This window comes from Mesoplodon densirostris, chromosome X (assembly GCF_025265405.1).
Source record: "Mesoplodon densirostris isolate mMesDen1 chromosome X, mMesDen1 primary haplotype, whole genome shotgun sequence".
Classification (NCBI taxonomy): domain Eukaryota; kingdom Metazoa; phylum Chordata; class Mammalia; order Artiodactyla; family Ziphiidae; genus Mesoplodon; species Mesoplodon densirostris.
In genome coordinates, this window is record NC_082681.1 from 40,701,359 (window position 1) to 40,719,917 (window position 18,559).

General features: G+C 36.6%; 1 protein-coding gene across 3 annotated transcripts in view; it reads left to right on the forward strand.

The window, feature by feature from the left end:
• The window catches only part of AMMECR1 (AMMECR nuclear protein 1), a 110,036-nt gene that overhangs the window by 49,391 nt on the left and 42,086 nt on the right, over positions 1 to 18,559 (forward strand). For all 3 annotated transcript variants that reach the window (XR_009530844.1, XM_060086869.1, XM_060086868.1), the window contains exon 2: positions 2,669 to 2,779. Coding sequence is in view for 2 of the 3 variants with exons in the window: in XM_060086869.1 (XP_059942852.1) it covers positions 2,669 to 2,779 (111 nt within the window). In the remaining variant the exon portion in view is untranslated. The remainder of the gene's footprint in view (positions 1 to 2,668; positions 2,780 to 18,559) is intronic.

Here is an 18,559-nt window from a genome sequence, read left to right on the forward strand (position 1 = left end):
TCTTTGACACAGATACTTCCCTGCAATACCAACCCCCAAAGAGGATGTTTCCTGGGGCAGGTAAGGAACAGGGAGAGTACAGATGATTCTGTATCTGCTCTGCCTCTTATGAGGGCTCTTGAGAACATATACTCAACAGTGCCTAAAATTCATAGAATGTTAAATCTGGAAGAGACAATAACAAGTTATCAAGACTGGCAGACTACTTCCTGGTCCCTGAAAGTGTTGTGTACTTTTACATCTTATTATGGAGTGCCTGGCAAAATGCAGCTTATCCTCTAGCACCCTACCCTCTGAGTGAATCATCCCTTCATCAGTCATAGCATAGCCTAATAAGAAACTGTGTATAATTTCTCCCACTATGTGTTTGAATGCCCTCCAACACATTTCATAGTGTAGTGTTTAATGGTGTTCTTTTTTTATTTACTCTACAAATTTTGAAAGTTTGCTTGAATAGACAGGATTATAGTAAGAATGGTGTACATATCTATTTTAGTGGGATAAACAAGAGGATTGAAGGTAAAGTACTTGTAAATGACTTCCATGTTTTTGATAGGAAATGAATTCACTCATACTTTTAGGTTTCCACTCAAGTCACTGAGGAAGAGAATATACAACTTAGTTCTGTGTTATTGAGAAACCATCAATGGTATTTTAAAGACATGTTACATATGTGTGTGTGTGTGTGTGTGTGTGTGTGTGTGTGTGTGTGTTACAGTATGATTCACTTTGTTCTGAATCTGCCAAGGGACCTGTCTTACACACAGCTCTTTTGTATAGGCATTGCTATGGGAGAGGATTGACCTCTTACTGTCCATTTACTGGTTGCTGACATTGACTCTACAAATTAGAAGGTGAAAAATGGAAGAGGTGAAATTCATCTTTAAAGATAACGTGTGTGAATTTTAGGATACTAGTATTTGTATGAGTAATAGAAGAATTGGTGAGAAAGTGATCCCATCTAATACTTACCTTCCTGATCAACTACTAGTCAAGAGCAATTAGAGAAAAATTTCAGCTGGAGCATTAGAATTCTGTCTCAAGTTATAAGATAGTATATATGATGTAGAAAGCAAAACAAAAACGAAAAACCCTGGAATTTACCTTTTGCTTTTTATTTTAGGGCCTTTAGTGTAGGTCATCCAGCATGTGAATACTAACATTGACAAAACTTGGCCTTGTACTTAGTCATCTTTTTCAATGCCTCTGGGCATTTGGCTCTTGGAAGGAGGTAATTCTTAGTACTGTTCCCTGGTTTGCATTATTTATTTGGGAACCTGTCTGCCATTGTGGTTACTTGTCAGAACACAGCATAATTTAAATGTTCGAGGTGGGTGATTGAAGTACTTGAACTTTTTCCCCAACTGCTGATGACTGATTAGAGAGTACTTTAAATAAAGAATGTGTTCTCCAACTTAACAGCATATTATAAGAGATATATGACATATGGTATATCCCCCCAAAATTTTAATTTTTAGAAAGCAGAAATGTATTATATTTTACCAATAATACTGTGAATACTCATATTAACAGGAACCATCCCCAACTGTAGGGTATTAATCTTTTTACAAAATGTCCTAAAATGTATAAATTAATTTATTTCATAAAATCTGACAAAGTTGCTTCTGTTTAGAAACGAATTGCTTTTAAACTTAACCATTAATTGAGACTATCAGTGCTTTGCTGCAGAATCCAAACATCTACTGTATTAAACTTCATTTAAAACTATATTACCCTTCTTAAAACAACAACAGTCAAAACAACTAAATTATTTTCTTGTTGCCATTTTATTATAATTGATATTTTGATGTTTGATGATTGTATTTATTGGCAATAATTTTATCTGAAAATTAAGATAAACTTTCTGGTTTCAGAGTATTACTTTGTTAATATTTGCTGTTGTCCTTCACCTCTCCAAACCCTACTCGTTCTTCTAGGCCAAGCTGAAGACGATCAAAGTCACTGAAATTTTCTCCTATCCCAGTAGCTTAATTTATGGCATTTTGGACATGGCTTATAGCACTTACTTCCTTTTGCCTTGTGTTAGTTAGCTGTGAACATGCCCTCCTCCTGTACGTTAGTTAGCTGTGAACATGCCCTCCTCCTGTACTGGCTCCCAGAGAGCAAAGACTATGTTTTAGGCAACTGTGTATCTCCAGTAGCACCTTTCACAGTGCTTTGCACACCAACCCCCCATACATTCAGTAAGTATTTATTAAATCTGTTTATTTTTTCCCCTGATTTTCTAGACTAGACTTAGGAATCAATCAGTGACTTGAGGTTTAAATGAGGAATGAGGTAGTAATGGCTGTGTAGTCAAGATTGGCCAGGTTTGAGTTCCTACTTCATGATGTATTAACTGTGGGACTGCCTCATCTGTAAGATAGGAATGTTAGTAATAGTATCACCTCCTAGAGTTGTTAATGAGGATTAACATAGATAATCTGTTAAAACCATTTATTGGGCTTTCTAACATATAGAATACATTCAATACAGCATAGCTATAATTGTTGCTAAATGCAGTCCTACTGGGCTAGATGCTAAGCCCCTGAGGGCCTGTCTTCTGGTCTTTATAGCTCAGGTACCTAACCTTGATATAGTAAATATTCAACAAATACTTCTTTTAATTGAATTGATTGATTTACCCTATTTTTATCTTCCATTACAGCCCACTGTTTGTAACATGGAAGATTGGTCGAGACAAAAGATTGCGTGGATGCATAGGTACTTTTTCTGCCATGAATTTGCATTCAGGACTCAGGGAGTACACACTTACCAGGTGAAGACCAATTTTTGTTACCTCTGCTTCTACATTTAAAAAAAAAAAAGAAAAAACTTACGAAACTTGAACCTGATACTTTAACTCTTTTTTCTTTCCTGAACTGTCAACATTCTTGACTCCTTTCATGTCAGACTTTTTTCTTCTCTTCGACCATTTGCCTTGTCTCTGATAAAATGTTACTGATATATATTATCATAACATAAAATACTGTGATTACATGTATTCTGCCATAGATGTCTTAAAGTGTTTTTTTTTCTTTCAGTGGCCATCTTATTTTGTATAACTTGAAAATCAATGACCAAATATCTATGGGTTACTTAAATGTATTATTTCCATAATAATAGTCATTGTGTCTTCTTTGTTAGGCTTTAAAAAAATTGTTTATGTCTATTCCATCTCACACATTTTGTTACACTTTTATGTACTTTTGGAATTGAAGGGAGAACCTAAGAAGAAAGTGATGCAACAGCCTGGCAGCATAATCATTCACATTCACACTTTACCCAGAATTAATTGCAGCTTACTTATTTTGTTTCATCCAACACAAGGACAAAGTAATGAATGCCTTATTACAGTTGTTAAGACTTTGTTCTTAATTTCTGAACTCACAAAAAGCTATCTAGCATGCCATCAGATTTTTTTGGTTCAAGTTTAGATTTCTAACAAATTGTGTTCCAAAATTATTTCAAAAGAGGAAAATTCCTTAAATAATAAGCTATTAGCAAAGGAATTTCCTGTTTTTGTTCATATTTCAGGGTGATTATCTGATACAGTTTCTATAGTTGTAATATGCACAGTGTCTGTCCAACAAGAAATTGGTCCCTGCTGACTATTGGTACTTGTGGCAAGTTGCTCAATCTCCAATAGATAAAGTAGTAATTATAGTACTTTGTTCTATATACTTAATAGGAGTATTAGGGAGATGTCAGGGGAATGAAGTAATAATCAGTCACTACTTTGCTTCAGGATTAATGTTGTGGAAGATTCATTATTTTACTATAGAATTGCACAAATGCTGCTCATAGCACCAGTTAATAAAATGCTGGCAACTGAGTTTAGTATTCTTATATTTGAAGATGTAGCTCACAGCTACAGGATTTTCTTAGCTTACACTGAAGCCCAGAAAGAAAAGGAAAGGCTTGGAGGGTCATGTTCATTCTTAGATTTTCACAGGTATTAGAAATGGGGTGTTTGGACTTGATTAAATAATAATTAGGCAGAAAGGGGGTTGAAACACACATTCTGGAAATAACTACAACTTACTAAAGATAGTACAGTTATAAGTCTAGGCATGTTAGATTTTTTTTTTCCCTGACATGAAATACCATGGACTCATTTTGGGACTTTAGCAAATTCTGCCAGGACAGGTGCATATGAAATTACATTTTAAATAGCTAATCAAAGGCAATTTATTATATATTTCCTAAAATAAGTTGTTATGAGGAATACCAGTTCCTTGGTATTGCTTGAAAAAAGAATTCTATGGCTAAATAAATTTTGGGAACATGAGTTAAATGAATTTAAACAGCTCTGCTCACTGCAGGGTTTCTCAGAACCTTTTATGTTAATAGTGTGGTGAATCTCTGAGGGATACAGAATGCAGCATTTCCCAGACTTTTTTGACTACAGAACCCTTTTATCCTCCCACCCTCGTGTCTTATGCCATTAGTGCTCCAAGGAACACATTTTCAGAAACAGAAGTATGTTATAAAATTTCCATTTTTCTTTATAGTTGGGGAGCCTGAATTGATAGTATAGAAAACCTTTGTACTTTCAAGTGAAACTGTGGCAGAAATCCCAGTATCAAATATTATATACTTTAGAAATCCTTAGTAGTAGTAACTATAGTAGCAATTTGTTTTTACTTAAAATATGAAATTCTTTTGCCTACATTGATAAAAAGGGATGAAAATATCCAATTTTTCTGGACTTGTGAATCTGTCTCCTAGGGCAATTACCAGAAGAATTATAGTATATTTTTTCTGACTATAATATGATTCTGAATGAATCATTCAAATAGTTGGACTTAGAAATTTGCCTACATTTGTATTTGTATTTGTACATATACAGGTGTAGTCTGTGGCTCTTCCTGTTTACTTTTCAGCTTTTCCGCCCATGTTTCTATACAATTTCCTGAAATTGTATACAGCACATTAGAGAGGTATGTGTGTTTGTGTGTGTATATACACATATATGTACCTGGTCTTCTCATTTTGGTTTGGCTTCATTTCTTTTGCTTAATATGATAATAAGAATGAAGTTATTTGGAAGAGACAAACAAAGAAAACAAGTCTTAAAATATACAGTTGCTCTTTTTTCTCGATTCATTTTAGAGTCAAAACTGTGGCATCATTTTAAAAAGTTGCAGTATAATGTTTTTCAGTCCCATAGGGCACTTATCATTTCTACATGCTGTTGTTATTAGTGGTATTAATAGCTACCATTTACTAAGAAGTTACTACATGTCAGACACTGCAGAGGAACTTTATATGCATGGTCCTCACAACAACTCTTAGGTATTAATATCCACATTTTAAAAATGAGGAAACTGAGATTTAGAGAATTTAACTAATATACCCACTCACACATCTAGTAAGTGGTAGAAACAGGATTCAAACCCAGGCCATGTGACTGCAAAGTCCAAGCTCTTAACTACTACATTTAAGATAAGATAAAATAAAATTTTCTGAGAATATATGTTTTGTAGCTTCATGGTGAAAATAATGAACTTGAAAGCAGGTTCCTATAAACTGTTTAATTATGGGTCAATAATTCTTCAAAAATTCTAGACCTAGAGTCTGTCATACAGAGTGAAGTAAGTCAGAAAGAGAAAGACAAATACCGTACGCTAACACATATATATGGAATTTTAAAAAAATGTCATGAAGAACTTAGGGGTAAAACATGAATAAAGACACAGACCTACTTGAGAATGGACTTGAGGATATGGGGAGGGGGAAGGGTAAGCTGTGACAAAGCGAAAGAGAGGCATGGACATATATACACTACCAAACGTAAGGTAGATAGATAGTGGGAAGCAGCCGCAGAGCACAGGGAGATCAGCTCGGTGCTTTGTGACCGCCTGGAGGGGTGGGATGGGGAGGGTGGGAGAGAGGGAGATGCATGAGGGAAGGGATGTGGGAACAGATGTATATGTATGACTGATTCACTTTGTTATAAAGCAGAAACTAATAAAAAAAAAACCTAAAAAAAATTCTAGTTAGCAGTTAAGACTGAAAATTTAGAACATTATTTTAAATTCCAGAAAATCCATAGATGGGATCATAAAAAGTATATTACTCAGGGTTGCATAGACTAGTTAGAAGAAAATTGACTTGGATTAATACTGTAGAAAAGGATAATGCTTATTACAAAAATGTACTACTGTGTGTTATGAAATTGTGTTCTTTGGCTACATGTAAATAATGGATTAGACTTCAAGAGGAATACAATTCTTCTGAACATAATAGTTGGTGATTCTTGGAGTCTGGTCTTAAAACCTATAAATCATAAAACTTTTAAATGGAATCAAATGAACTTAGGGTATTTGGGATAAAAGGGAAGGAGAGAGCAAAACAAAAAATAAACAGTGAAATTAAAGACTCATCAGGTATAGGTGTCTTTTTAAAAAAATTAGGATATCTGGATACTCACTGTCTTCATCTGTGACTAGATAGATTATTATTCAGTTTTCATAATGTTATCCAGCTCTACTCTTTATTTATTTATTTATTATTATTATTTTTTTTTTGTTGCGGTTCGCGGGCCTCTCACCATTGTGGCTTCTCCCGCTGCGGAGCACAGGCTCCGGACGTGCAGGCCCAGCGGCCATGGCTCACGGGCCCAGCCACTCCGTGGCATGTGGGATCTTCCCGGACCGGGGCACGAACCCGTGTCCCCTGTATTGGCAGGCGGACTCTCAACCACTGCGCCACCAGGGAAGCCCCCTACTCTTTATTTTTTATTGTAAAATATGCGTAACATAACATTTACCACTTTAACCAATTTTAAGTGTATAATTCTGTGGCCTTAAGTACATTCACATTGATGTGCAACCATCCACCATAAATCTCCAGAACTTTTTCATCTTCCCCAACCGAAACTCTGTACCCACTAAACACTAACTTCCCATTTCCCCTTCCCCCAGCCCCTGACAGCCATCATTCTACTTTGTCTCTATGAATTTGATTCTTCTAGGTACTTCACATAAGTGGAATCATACAGTACTTGTCCTTTTGTGACTGGCTCATTTCATTTGGCATAATGTCTTCAAGGTGCATCCATGTTGTAGCATGTGTTAGAATTTCCTTCCTTTTTAAGGCTGAATAATATTCCATTGTATGTATCTACCACATTTTGTTTGTCCATTCATCCATGCATGGAAACTTGGGTGGCTTCTACTTTTTGACTGTTGCACATAAAGCTACTATGAACATGGGCACGCAAAAAATCCGTATGAGTACCCTTTCCTTTTAAAAAAGCTAACCATTTTATAGAGGATAATGATCTAGTTTGTTTGTGGTCCCTTAATCTCTAAAACCTAAATGTAAAAAATGACCAGGTACTTTTTAAATGAAATGCCTATCCTGGATTAAGTTTTATGTATAAATATACTGTTTTAAAATTAAAATAATTGTCATAGTCAAGTTTTATGTTCTCCTAATTGAAATTTTGATTTATTGTAGACTGGAATAAGACCTTATAAGTAGGCTGAGGATTTCTCCCAATTGTAAAAATACATAGTTTCTGTGTAGGTAGCAGGAAAACTTTGTGAGAATTACAACATTGAACTATTAAATAGACTATTATTTCCTTGACCTGAGTAAATGCAGGAAAGATTATAGCAAATAAGAAGCAGGATGGAGAGCTCAGAATTATTGATAGAAGTTTATCCATGGTGAAATTAAAGTTCACAGATTAGTGTATTTATTAGTGGTCAAAACTTCAAGGTAGAAATATTCTTTGTCCCACTTGAAAAAGAATAATTTCTAGTACTTATCAAGCTAGTTGCATTAGTGGCTTTTACATGTTAGAAAGCAAAGACAAATTTGTTTCCTCTTTTTTAGTACTTAGATTATATAGTTTTATAAAGAGGAGAATTACAATTAATATAGATGAACACAAACATCTCAGTCAAAGAAAATTCCTTAAAATCTTGGTTAATAATTTTCCAGTGAAGTGTAGGTCTATTTCTTTTTTTTTTAACATCTTTATTGGAGTATAATTACTTTACAATGGTGTGTTAGTTTCTGCTTTATAACAGAGTGAATCAGTTATACATATACATATGTTCCCATAACTCTTCCCTCTTGCGTCTCCCTCCCTCCCACCCTCCCTATCCTACCCCTCTAGGTGGTCACAAAGCACCAAGCTGATCTCCCTGTGCTATACGGCTGCTTCCCACTAGCTATCTCTTTTACGTTTGGTAGTGTATATATGTATGTATATATGTCCATGCCACTCTCTCACTTTGTCACAGCTTACCCTTCCCCCTCCCCATATCCTCAAGTCCATTCTCTAGTAGGTCTGTGTCTTTATTCCCATCTTACCCCTAGGTTCTTCATGACCTTTTCTTAGATTCCCTGTATATGTGTTAGCATAAGGTATTTGTTTTTCTCTTTCTGACTTACTTCACTCTGTATGACAGACTCTAGGTCCATCCACCTCACTACAAATATCTCAATTTCGTTTCTTTTTATGGCTGAGTAATATTCCATTGTATTAGGTCTATTTCTTTATGTAAATTCAAGCTGATAATAATTTTTCTAGAATATGTAAGTGATTAATAGATGTGTTCTTATTTCATCAAACAGGAATACGGCCTATCATCATGCTTAAAAGACTGTCTTTCCTTTCTTCCCCTTTACTTGGTTGTTCTTAGACATCTTGGCAGTGAAATAATTATGCAGGTGCAGGCAGTGTCTGGAGCTTGATCCAGAACTATGCCACTTTTTTGCACTGCTTAATTCTGGGAAAATAGCAAGGGAGGTTTGTTCTTTCTAGGGAATAGGGTGACCACATAAAAGGTGATGTGTTTTTTTGTGTGTGTGAGAGTGAGGTAGGGGTGTGTGTGTGTGTGTGTGTGTGTGTGTGTGTGTGTGTGTGTGTGTGTAGGGGGGGATGAGGGAGAGAGGATGATTGTTTGTTTACATGTTACAAATGTTCACTTACTATTAGGCTTTTGGGGAAACTGCAAATAGCTAACAGACCTACTTTATTACTTTCAAAGGTCCTGGCTAGATTGGATACTTTGGGGTAACTAGATTCATTGTAAACCAAGTTTGCTTTTATATTTTGGTGTTGTAATCTGGCATTTTTCTAAAGCAGTATGAGTTTAAAACCATTGAAAGCAGCATAATGATATTTTCCGCCTCAGGGCGGACTATTTTGTGATCATTCTTTTTCTTGATTATTTTAGGTAACTAGACTTGGCTCACTGTGAATAATTAGTTTAAGCAAGCTCCCCCCACTCCTCATGGTAATATCAGCCGGATTGATTTTTCTTATGAAAAGAAAAGCTGTACATGAGTCACTTCTGACTGTACACTCTTGTCAGCAAAGCTCATTCTGGAGATGTTAAGGCCAGACTATTTTTGGCAAGTGTCTGGGGCAAAGCTCCTGGCTAAAATATGCTTTTTGGAGAGAGAAATTAGATCTATCAAAAACACTATGCAAAATTAATTATCTTAATTTACAATCTACATTTTGTTGCCTTTTACAAAAGGTGGCATGGCTTGAGTCCTAAGAGGTATACCTAATTTGTTAGTTTCAGTGTATAAATTACCAAATGAGAAATTAAGTGTTTGTCAGATTTCATAAGCATTTAATTTGAGGTGTAGTTTGGAACCTAGATTGTTACATGCCTTTTACTCGAAATTATCCATAGAATAGCACAGCTAAATATAATCTGTGGAGTTCTGGAATCTTGATTTTAGCCGCTAGCTTAATATACTCCTTCATTATCCCGTGGTTGTGCTAATGTGTGGAGATGTGGCCAAAAACTGGCCAGGAGAAACCAAAGAGCAAGAACCATTCCCAGTATGGGTGATGACTCCTGAGTTACAGAGAATTATCTGAATTCATATAGCACCTACTGCCACAGAAATTAAGTGTAGTGAGTATATCAGATTCTAATTCCTTATCACATCCTTCAGACCTTCAGAGTCTCTACTTGGAATCCCTGTGCTGCTTTGATTAAGAGCCACAGGCACAATGCCTTTGGGTAGAAAATCAGAAAAAAGCCATCTGAAAAAGGTGAAGGTGTGAGAGAAGCTGAAAATGGGTTTTTGCCCTGTCAGAGCTCTTGGTTTCTGTTTCATAAGGAGAGGGTAAACTACAGGAAATTGACCCTATTCTTACATCTAACTCTAAACCTTACCCCTTTGCTCTTTCTCCCTTTAATTATGTTTAAACAGTTCATCCTGTAAATCTAGTCTAAATTTTGCTTTAGGAGTTTATAATGTAGTAGGAGAGATAAGCTATATAAATAATTACAGTCCTAGGTAGAAAGTGACTTTTGCCAAAAAGTCAGAGGCAGTGATAATGGATGAACGGATATTCTACATCTGTAATAAAAGCAGAAATGTATTTAAAGCAATTTATGAAATTATTTTATTTGGTCCATCCCTACTTCACTTTGAGTAAAAGCAGAACACTTTATACCACTTTTTGGTTTGTTTTTATCCTACGTGGACAAAAAAAAGTCCAGATTATAGGGATGTGTGTAAATTATTATTATCAAAGTGACCACATACAAGGTATTGGGTGTTTTGAGAGATTTTACTAACACATATTTTGAAGGGAGGCAGAATGAACTTGCTATGGAAAACAATAAAACCTCAGAAACAGAGTACCCCCCCACACACTCTTCACCAAAGAATATCTAGAACCAGTTGGATTATAGCCTGATGTTTGGCAAATGAAGAAAATTAAAAGTTAACAGTTTAGATTCCACTTTCCTCTTGTCCCATTAAAATAAATTCATATTTTGTGTCAGTCCAGTAAACTGATATCTACCTCCTTTCCTGAGAATCATTGCTTGAGATATTCTTCATTTTTTCTGATGAAAGATGAAGTGGTAAAGATAAGTTAGAGCACAAATATTGTATGAAATTAGTATCATATTAGATGTGGTCTAAAATCATACCATAGGCATTTAACAATGTATTTACTTTTGTCTAAACATTTAAAAAATAAATATTGGGTCTACTTATGAATGTCTGAAGTATTTGAGTCATTAGGGCCTGAACGAACAAGAGAACAGATTTGTATCTTAGTGTTCTGGAAGAATAAGATGCTCACACCAATGTATGCTCAAGGTGACTGTTCATTCTAGAATATCATGCAAATAATATACTCTTACCACTCTAGGGGACAATGTTGCTAGTAATTTGAGTACTCTAAAATAATTGAATGTTGAGGTTTTTGTGCAGCAATTTAATATTAAATTTTCAGCTATTATCTTATGAGCATGAGCAAATGCTTTTTAAAAGATCTCCTTAAAAGGCAAAAGAAACAGCCCTCCTCTGTGATCTTTGCCCTTCCCCCAAACTTTCAAGTACCTCATATGTGGATATCCAAAGTAGTAGACTTTGGAAAACATTTCCTTTTCATTATTGATAACAATTTGGTGTTCTTTAAAGCCTAAACACTTACTGTTAGCCCTTTATCTTGCATTATAAATATATTTGTCTTAGAAACAATTTCCAGATTTTTTTACACTCTCTCTCACTTTTTAAATAAAGAGCAAACATTCAATATGTCTTGTTCTAAAGAGCTACATTTTCTGAGCTGCTTCTTGTTAACGAAGTAAATTAAAACACCCATACTATATAACAAATAAAGTAGGCATGGACAAATGGTAACTTAAAAAAAGTTCTACTGGAATAAGAATTTCATAGGTGCTAAGGATTTTTAAAGGTGAAAATTGGTATTTAACACCTTCTATTGAGAATGTAGCTCTAATTATTGTTAATATCAAATGTACATTTTTAGTATGTTAAAATTTAAAAGTGAAGAGAATACATTAGATTCATAAAGTATAGATTTACAGTTGGTCTCCTGTTCAGAAAACTTTTCTATTAGTTTTACAATTTTACTTCAGCTCACGAAGCTATCTTGTAAATAAATATATCGAAAGTATAGGCTTCATCATTCAAATTCGGTTAGCAGGTTATATCCCATATTTAAGCCTCATTTTTAACATTTATACATTGAAGTGCCAACTCTTGTGTCCTTTCTAGTGGTGAAAGAGAAGATCAGAAAAAGCCATAAAACAAATCCTTCAGAGGCTTTAATTAAAGGGATTGCCCAGAACTCAACTTCCCGTTCCTATACCCGGCTACTTTCAGTACTGACTTATATGTTCCACAAAGCTGATTTAAAAGGTTACCACTTCACTAAAGATGGGAGGAAAGAGGATCTCTCTTAAATTCTTCAGGCTGCTTTAACCCTAAGCCATTCTTCTAAGATGGCCTTCTGTTGCTCTTTGGCTAAGGGGGATTGATTTGCTTACCTAGGTAGGGAGAAGGCTGCTAAGCCTTTTAAATGAGTGGAGCTGCATTGCAATATTATGAACAGCAGTAAATAACCATACACTGCAGTTAGACTTCCACTGCTAATGAGGTCACAGGTTTAATCCCCATTTGGACCACTTCACTTTGTTTTGCTCTGACTCACAGCCTGCACCCTAGACCCTGGGCAGTGCATTATAAGGGGCCTCAGGTAAGAGCATGTGGATGATCCAGTACCACACCCCAAACCTCAGCATTGTCTCAGCATATGAAACATGCTACATTTGGAGTACCCCAGACTGAGCTGTCTCAGAAGTAGTTAATAGTAAGTCTAATAATAATTGCTTTGAATCTCAAAGAAAAAAAGAGAATGTTAAAAATGTTAGTTTCATTTCACAAGCTCTCTGAAGAGAACCAATGTGACATTGGAAAAAGAGCTCTTTGGAGTAGCGGTGGGACCGAGAACACAGGTTGGGTTTCAACAGGCCTGAAAATGCTGTGGACAAAAGGGGAGATCTCTGGTTGGATCCCTGGCCTCAGAGAAGCCTGGAGAAATTGTGTATTAGTTCCTTTTTCCTGAATTTCCACCTCCAATAAAGAGTAGTGGCTAGGGATGGGAGTCATCCCAGATAACAGTGGATTTCAGCTAAAGCAACTCCTAAGCACTTCAGTGGTGAAAGGATGACTGTTAAATTCATAAGGTTACAAAGACATGTTATAAAATGTAATTGCTCTTTTTAAAAGACATTTTTTGAAAAGGCTGCCTTTTAAGGTTGTCATCTCTGGTGTATTGAGATGTTCCTGTGCCTCATGTATCAGCTCACTAAGGTATGTGCCTACTGTCTAAGCATCTGTGCCCTCCCATGCTGTTGCATCATCCTCTTCATAGCTTTTGTTACTGCTCAGAGCAGCTCACTTACCCCATCAACCAAAATGGGTACAGACGTACCCACTGGCATGACTAAACTCTCCTCAGTTATTGTTAATCCTTATACCCGAGACAAGAAGCCCTCCCTCTGTCTACCCATCTTGTCTAGAGTAAAATTAGAGTCATTCCAAAGCCTGTATTTCACTCAGAATAAAGTTAATGTTCTAAAGTGCCACCATCCTTTGTCTGCCCCTGCCTCTCCCCCCATCTCCTATTCCCATCCTTCTTAAAAAGCACAGCATCAGAGGCCCTAACCTCACACTCCAGCCATGCACAGTTATTTGCCACTTCCCAAATGTAGTCTTTTGTGTCTCTCTGGCTTTGAACATTTTTTTTTTTCTCTGCTAACCACACCTCTCTCCATTTCCAGCCAGTCAACTCCTACTCATCCTTCAAGACTCAGCTTGCTCATTACTTCCTCTGTGAGATTTCCTAGACACTCCCCAGAAAAGCTGGTCCATCTCTGTGTTCTCGTAGCACTTTGTTCAGGCCTCTATTATAACACTTAATATATTGGGTTGTAATGATTAGCTTTACATGTTTGCTTCTCCCTTTTGAAATTGCTCTCAGCAGTAGTTTAGCAAGCCACATCAAAGCAAATCAACAGAAACCAGGCTCATGACTTTGTAGCAACTTTCCTCGATCCTGAGAACCATTTTCACTCTTTTCCCTTTCTGTCTACTTCTGTTAGCTTAGGTTTGTCACCTTCTCTTGCTGCCAGCGTGCTTGAGCTGGTAGGAGTTGCCGATGCTGATTGGTAGTGAGAAGGGTAGTTTAAGGCCACTTGGAGTTAGACTGAGCCAGGGGACAGTGTACCCAGTACACTTTAGAAAGCAGGTTAACATAAGGTCAATCTCTTGTTATAAGTGCTATAAGTGATTGAATTGATGCTCACCATGGAACCATATAGCTGGAAGACATCCTTAGAAGTCATCTTAGTCCAACCCCTATCAGGTACTTTAATCTCTCTTAAAGTCTCCCAAGAAATGAGCATCTAGCTTCTATCTGAATCTCTCCACTGACTTGGAACTCACTACCAGTTAAGTAGTCATTTCATTCTCAAACACCTCTAAACCCACCACCACAGCTCCAGTTACCACATAGCTATAGTTGAAGTGCCAGAAGTCAAAGATTGCCTGTGTTTAGCACTTTATCCTTTATAGAAAGCCACATTAACCAGCAGTGGTTAAACTTGCCCTCTGAGTAATGGCTGAGTCTTTAGAAGTTTAGGAGTGGTAAGATACACAGCTTTACAACTGACTCCCATCCACCCACTCATAACAATTTTAACTGGCCCCTTATTGAAACCTTTGAAGCTGCTGCCACCGCATCTTCTCTCGCTGCCTACATTAGACTTCTGGAATTGGCTGGGCCAGAGAGTCCACAGATTCTGAGATAGAACTGGCACTAGAACTTTTAGTACCCCCAACAATTTATCACACAAAATTGTGTTGGAGTTAGAACACAGGTCCTCTGACATCACCAGGGAGACTGTCACTACAATTTCCACAATAGAAGGGATCCATAAAAGTATGTAAATTTATTTATTTTAGTTTTATGTTAAGAAGCATACAGTTTCAAGGCACCCTGTAATAAAATAATCATTTTGTAATGTAACATCTCACCATCAAGTTATCTGCCTTGGGTCAAGTTTTTGGGATATTTCCGTAAAGTAAAGAATGCCCTTGGAGCTATTCAACTAAAACTACAGGTGTAATAGGATATGTGTATTGAGAAGCCCGAAGCAAAACACACACACACACACACACACACACACACACACACACACACACACAAACTCATATATATATGAAGTTTACTCATATCTTAGATTTTCATTTTTTTTTACCAAACATGCCTCCAACATACTACTAGTTATATTTCCTAAGCACAATAATAACTTCTATTTTTGTGGGTGTGCTGGACCTGTCCTAAGTATTTTATATAAGTTACCTCATTTAATCTTTTCAACAACGTGAAGTTGAAGGTATTTCACATATTACAGTTAGGGAAAACCGGGGCTTAGAGAGGTTGACTGACTTGCTGAATGACAGCTCATATTTACATGACAGTACCTGAATTTGCACCTGACTCTGTCAAAGTCTGTGTTCCCAACCACATTGCTATACTGCTCCCCTCCAGTAACATCGCTCCCGCTTCTCCCATGAAAGCTTCTTATAGCTATTGGTTCTGCTAACTCAACTGGTATCCCCTGGTCTCAGCTCACAGGAAAAACAAACAAACATTGAATAACTTTTCATTCGGGGACTCAGTTTCTTAACTCAGGAATCCAGGAATCTCCCTTACACCCTCAGCCTGTTCATCCCAGTCTTACTCAACTTCTCCTGAGTTCTCTTTCCTTTTAGAATCCTGCGGTGCAATGTCTCCCTCATGTGCCTTTTTTCTTCACAGCTATCCTGTCAGTCCAGTTTGGTGTTCTGAACTCCCATAGTCCCATCAGAATTGATGAGTCTCTCAGGGATACACACTTCCCAAGCTTTGATTTCTCTCTGTGCAGTTTTTGCATTTAATATCAGCAAGTTTCCATGGAATACCAGTTCAGCCTTTAGGTTTCTAGTCAGGCATAACCCACTGAAATCTACTGTGACTTTTCAGGGGCTCTGCTCTTCTCAACAGTCAGTCAAAAGGGAGACATCATTTCAGGGGGCAGAAATCAGTCTGTTCCTTGGAAATTATAATTAAGGAAACATATTCCAAATATCTAGGTGATTCAGGCCAAATTTATTGCCTTAGTTTTCATTTTTACAACTTGAAGTTCCTTAGGGCAACTTATAAAACAAGAAACAGCTATATAAATGGAGGGCAAATATATCCATGATGGACATTTTTCTTATAGTAATAAAAAAGGAATTTCAGGAAAGAATTGTATGCATTTGGTCACAGACTATGTCGGTTTTACCAAACTTCGATTTCTTACAATCATAGGGTTTAAAAAAATAAAACGATCCAGTTTTTGTCTCTCTCTTACTGCAGCTGGGATTCAGGGATCTGAGTATTTGGAAGACAGGGAAGATTTTTTAAATGTATTTTTAAAAAGCGTATGCAACTCTTTTATGGGTACGTTATCTTTTTTAAATTTTGAGGTGAGTGGTAATAAAAACTTTAGAACCATAGGCTTTGTGAATATCTTCTGTTTTTGCCCCTGATCCATTTAAAAAATTTTCTATGTCTAAAACAAGTAATACATCGTTGGAAGTCTATTTTCAGGAGAGTTATTTTAAAATCTGACAGGAAAATACCTTTCAAAATTTATATTCATATACTGCCTGTTAATTATTGTAAACTTAATAGCAATGTTGGTTGGTACATTGTCCATGTCACATGTTTCTTAATAGGCTTTCAAGAATTTTGCCAGCATAAGAAGTCATTTCATATATTCAAGGTCCCACATACCAGAGACTCAATCATGGCAACATGGCAAATTAATGATGCAGTGGAGGAGAAACCAGCAAATGGCTTGGGGATGCTAGCCCAGAAATTAGTAACATATTTAGTGTTTGGGATGCCAGTGAGGCTAAACAAGGCACTTAAGTGTTATTTGTAGGCTTACGTCATAGGCCAAAGAGGTGGGAGGAAAGGGTGATGGGGCCCTGGTAGAGCAGAAATTCTGTGGAATTGTTTAATGTCAGAGTTGATTGCTGCTGTTCTGTCTCTTGCCTTAGGTGTATCCCATTTTAAGTTCAAGACTAAGAAAACCTTCCAGAAAGAAAATTGAAAAATTTCAAAGCAAATAAATTAGTAAACGCTCGTGGCTGTCGAGTTTCACGTTGCAGATTCCATCTTCTGTTTCCCAAAGGATTCACCCAGGGTTTTCCCCAAACCCCCAGAGTTACTGCTGCTTTTTTTGTGTGCTCATTACACACTGCTTGGTGCCTCTGTTACAGCACTTGCTTTATCTTGCCTTGCAGTGTCCTTAGTTTCTTACATGATTTTCTTCCCTACCTAGATGGATAGTCCCTTGAGGGCCTGGGCTAAATTTTTCACATCTTTGCACCCCTTAAGTGGCTGTGGGGGATTAGGCATAGATCAAAATAAATGTTTGAATAAGAGAGTTCCCTTAGTATACTGAAATAATTGTTTACTTAGGTAAGTAAGGGTAATTAAAGAAAATGTTAGGACCCTATGCAAGGGAAGTGGGAAATGAAGATTAAAGCATCTCTGTCTGAACATGTAAACCATAGGACAATAAAATTATTTTACAAAGGCAACTTACTTTCATTTTTAGGAACCTAGATATAACCTAAGGTGAGACATATCTGTATTTTGTTTTCTATTTATAATTTTAAGTCAAGGAGTTTTTTAACACCTTATTTGCTTTACAGTTGCATCAGTTGTCATATAACGAAGGACAGGAACACAGTTCTTATGAGAGGCTTTTCAAGGTTGACAAAATATTTCAGTATCCTAGTTGCAGCTGCTAAGTTTTGCTATTATAAAGTGAAACAACTGAAATAAAAGTTTAACATGTGCTTCCATGGCAAAGCCTATATATACTAATTCTACAAATGTGATGAATGAGAAACAGAAATAGCCTGAAGAAAGGAAATGAGAGTGATATTTAACGTCCTATATATTACCTGTAGTGCACAATTGCAACTTATAAGCATTTGGTGCCACAAGGCTGATTATTAGAATTGTTTCACGAGGGACATTTTATTCACAGTGGCACTACTGTCCAGGTATTTTTTTTAAGTCCTCGGAGATGGTCATTTCTGGGAAGTTTTACATGTACTTCCTAGTCTTAAAAAGGTTTGGGTTAGTGGGTGATGGTTTATCAGAAATGATCTTTCTGTGATGGCCAGACACCTTGGGGGGATCAAAGCTTGAGGTGAACAATCCCAGCTAATGTCTTCACGTTGTTGTGCCATTTATTAGTGTCTAGTTAACTATGCTTGAATCTGTTAGTGGATGAAACCACACAGAAAGGCTGTGTTGACATAGAAATAAAACTTGAATTCAACAAACAAAACAGTACTTCACCCCCTCTTTCCCAATGAAGAAGATCTGGGCTAGGGATTGCGACAACATTTTGATCATTGTATTTATTAGCAAGTTCAAAAAAGTCCCCTTGAGAGATGACTTAAGGCCTCCCGTTTGTGATTATCTGTGGGAATATTCGCTCAGGGAGTGGATCCTACCCTACTGTGAGCCCGACTTTCCTTGTCATTCCCCCTGCAATTAATACTGTGCAATACTTGTCTGTGTAACAAGTAAACAGTTTGGGGATTAAATAGAATGCAGTGGAAAAAAAAAGAAGTCCTTTTGATATGCATTTGATAGGAATGTGTTAATTTCAACAAAACATCTGGTATAAAA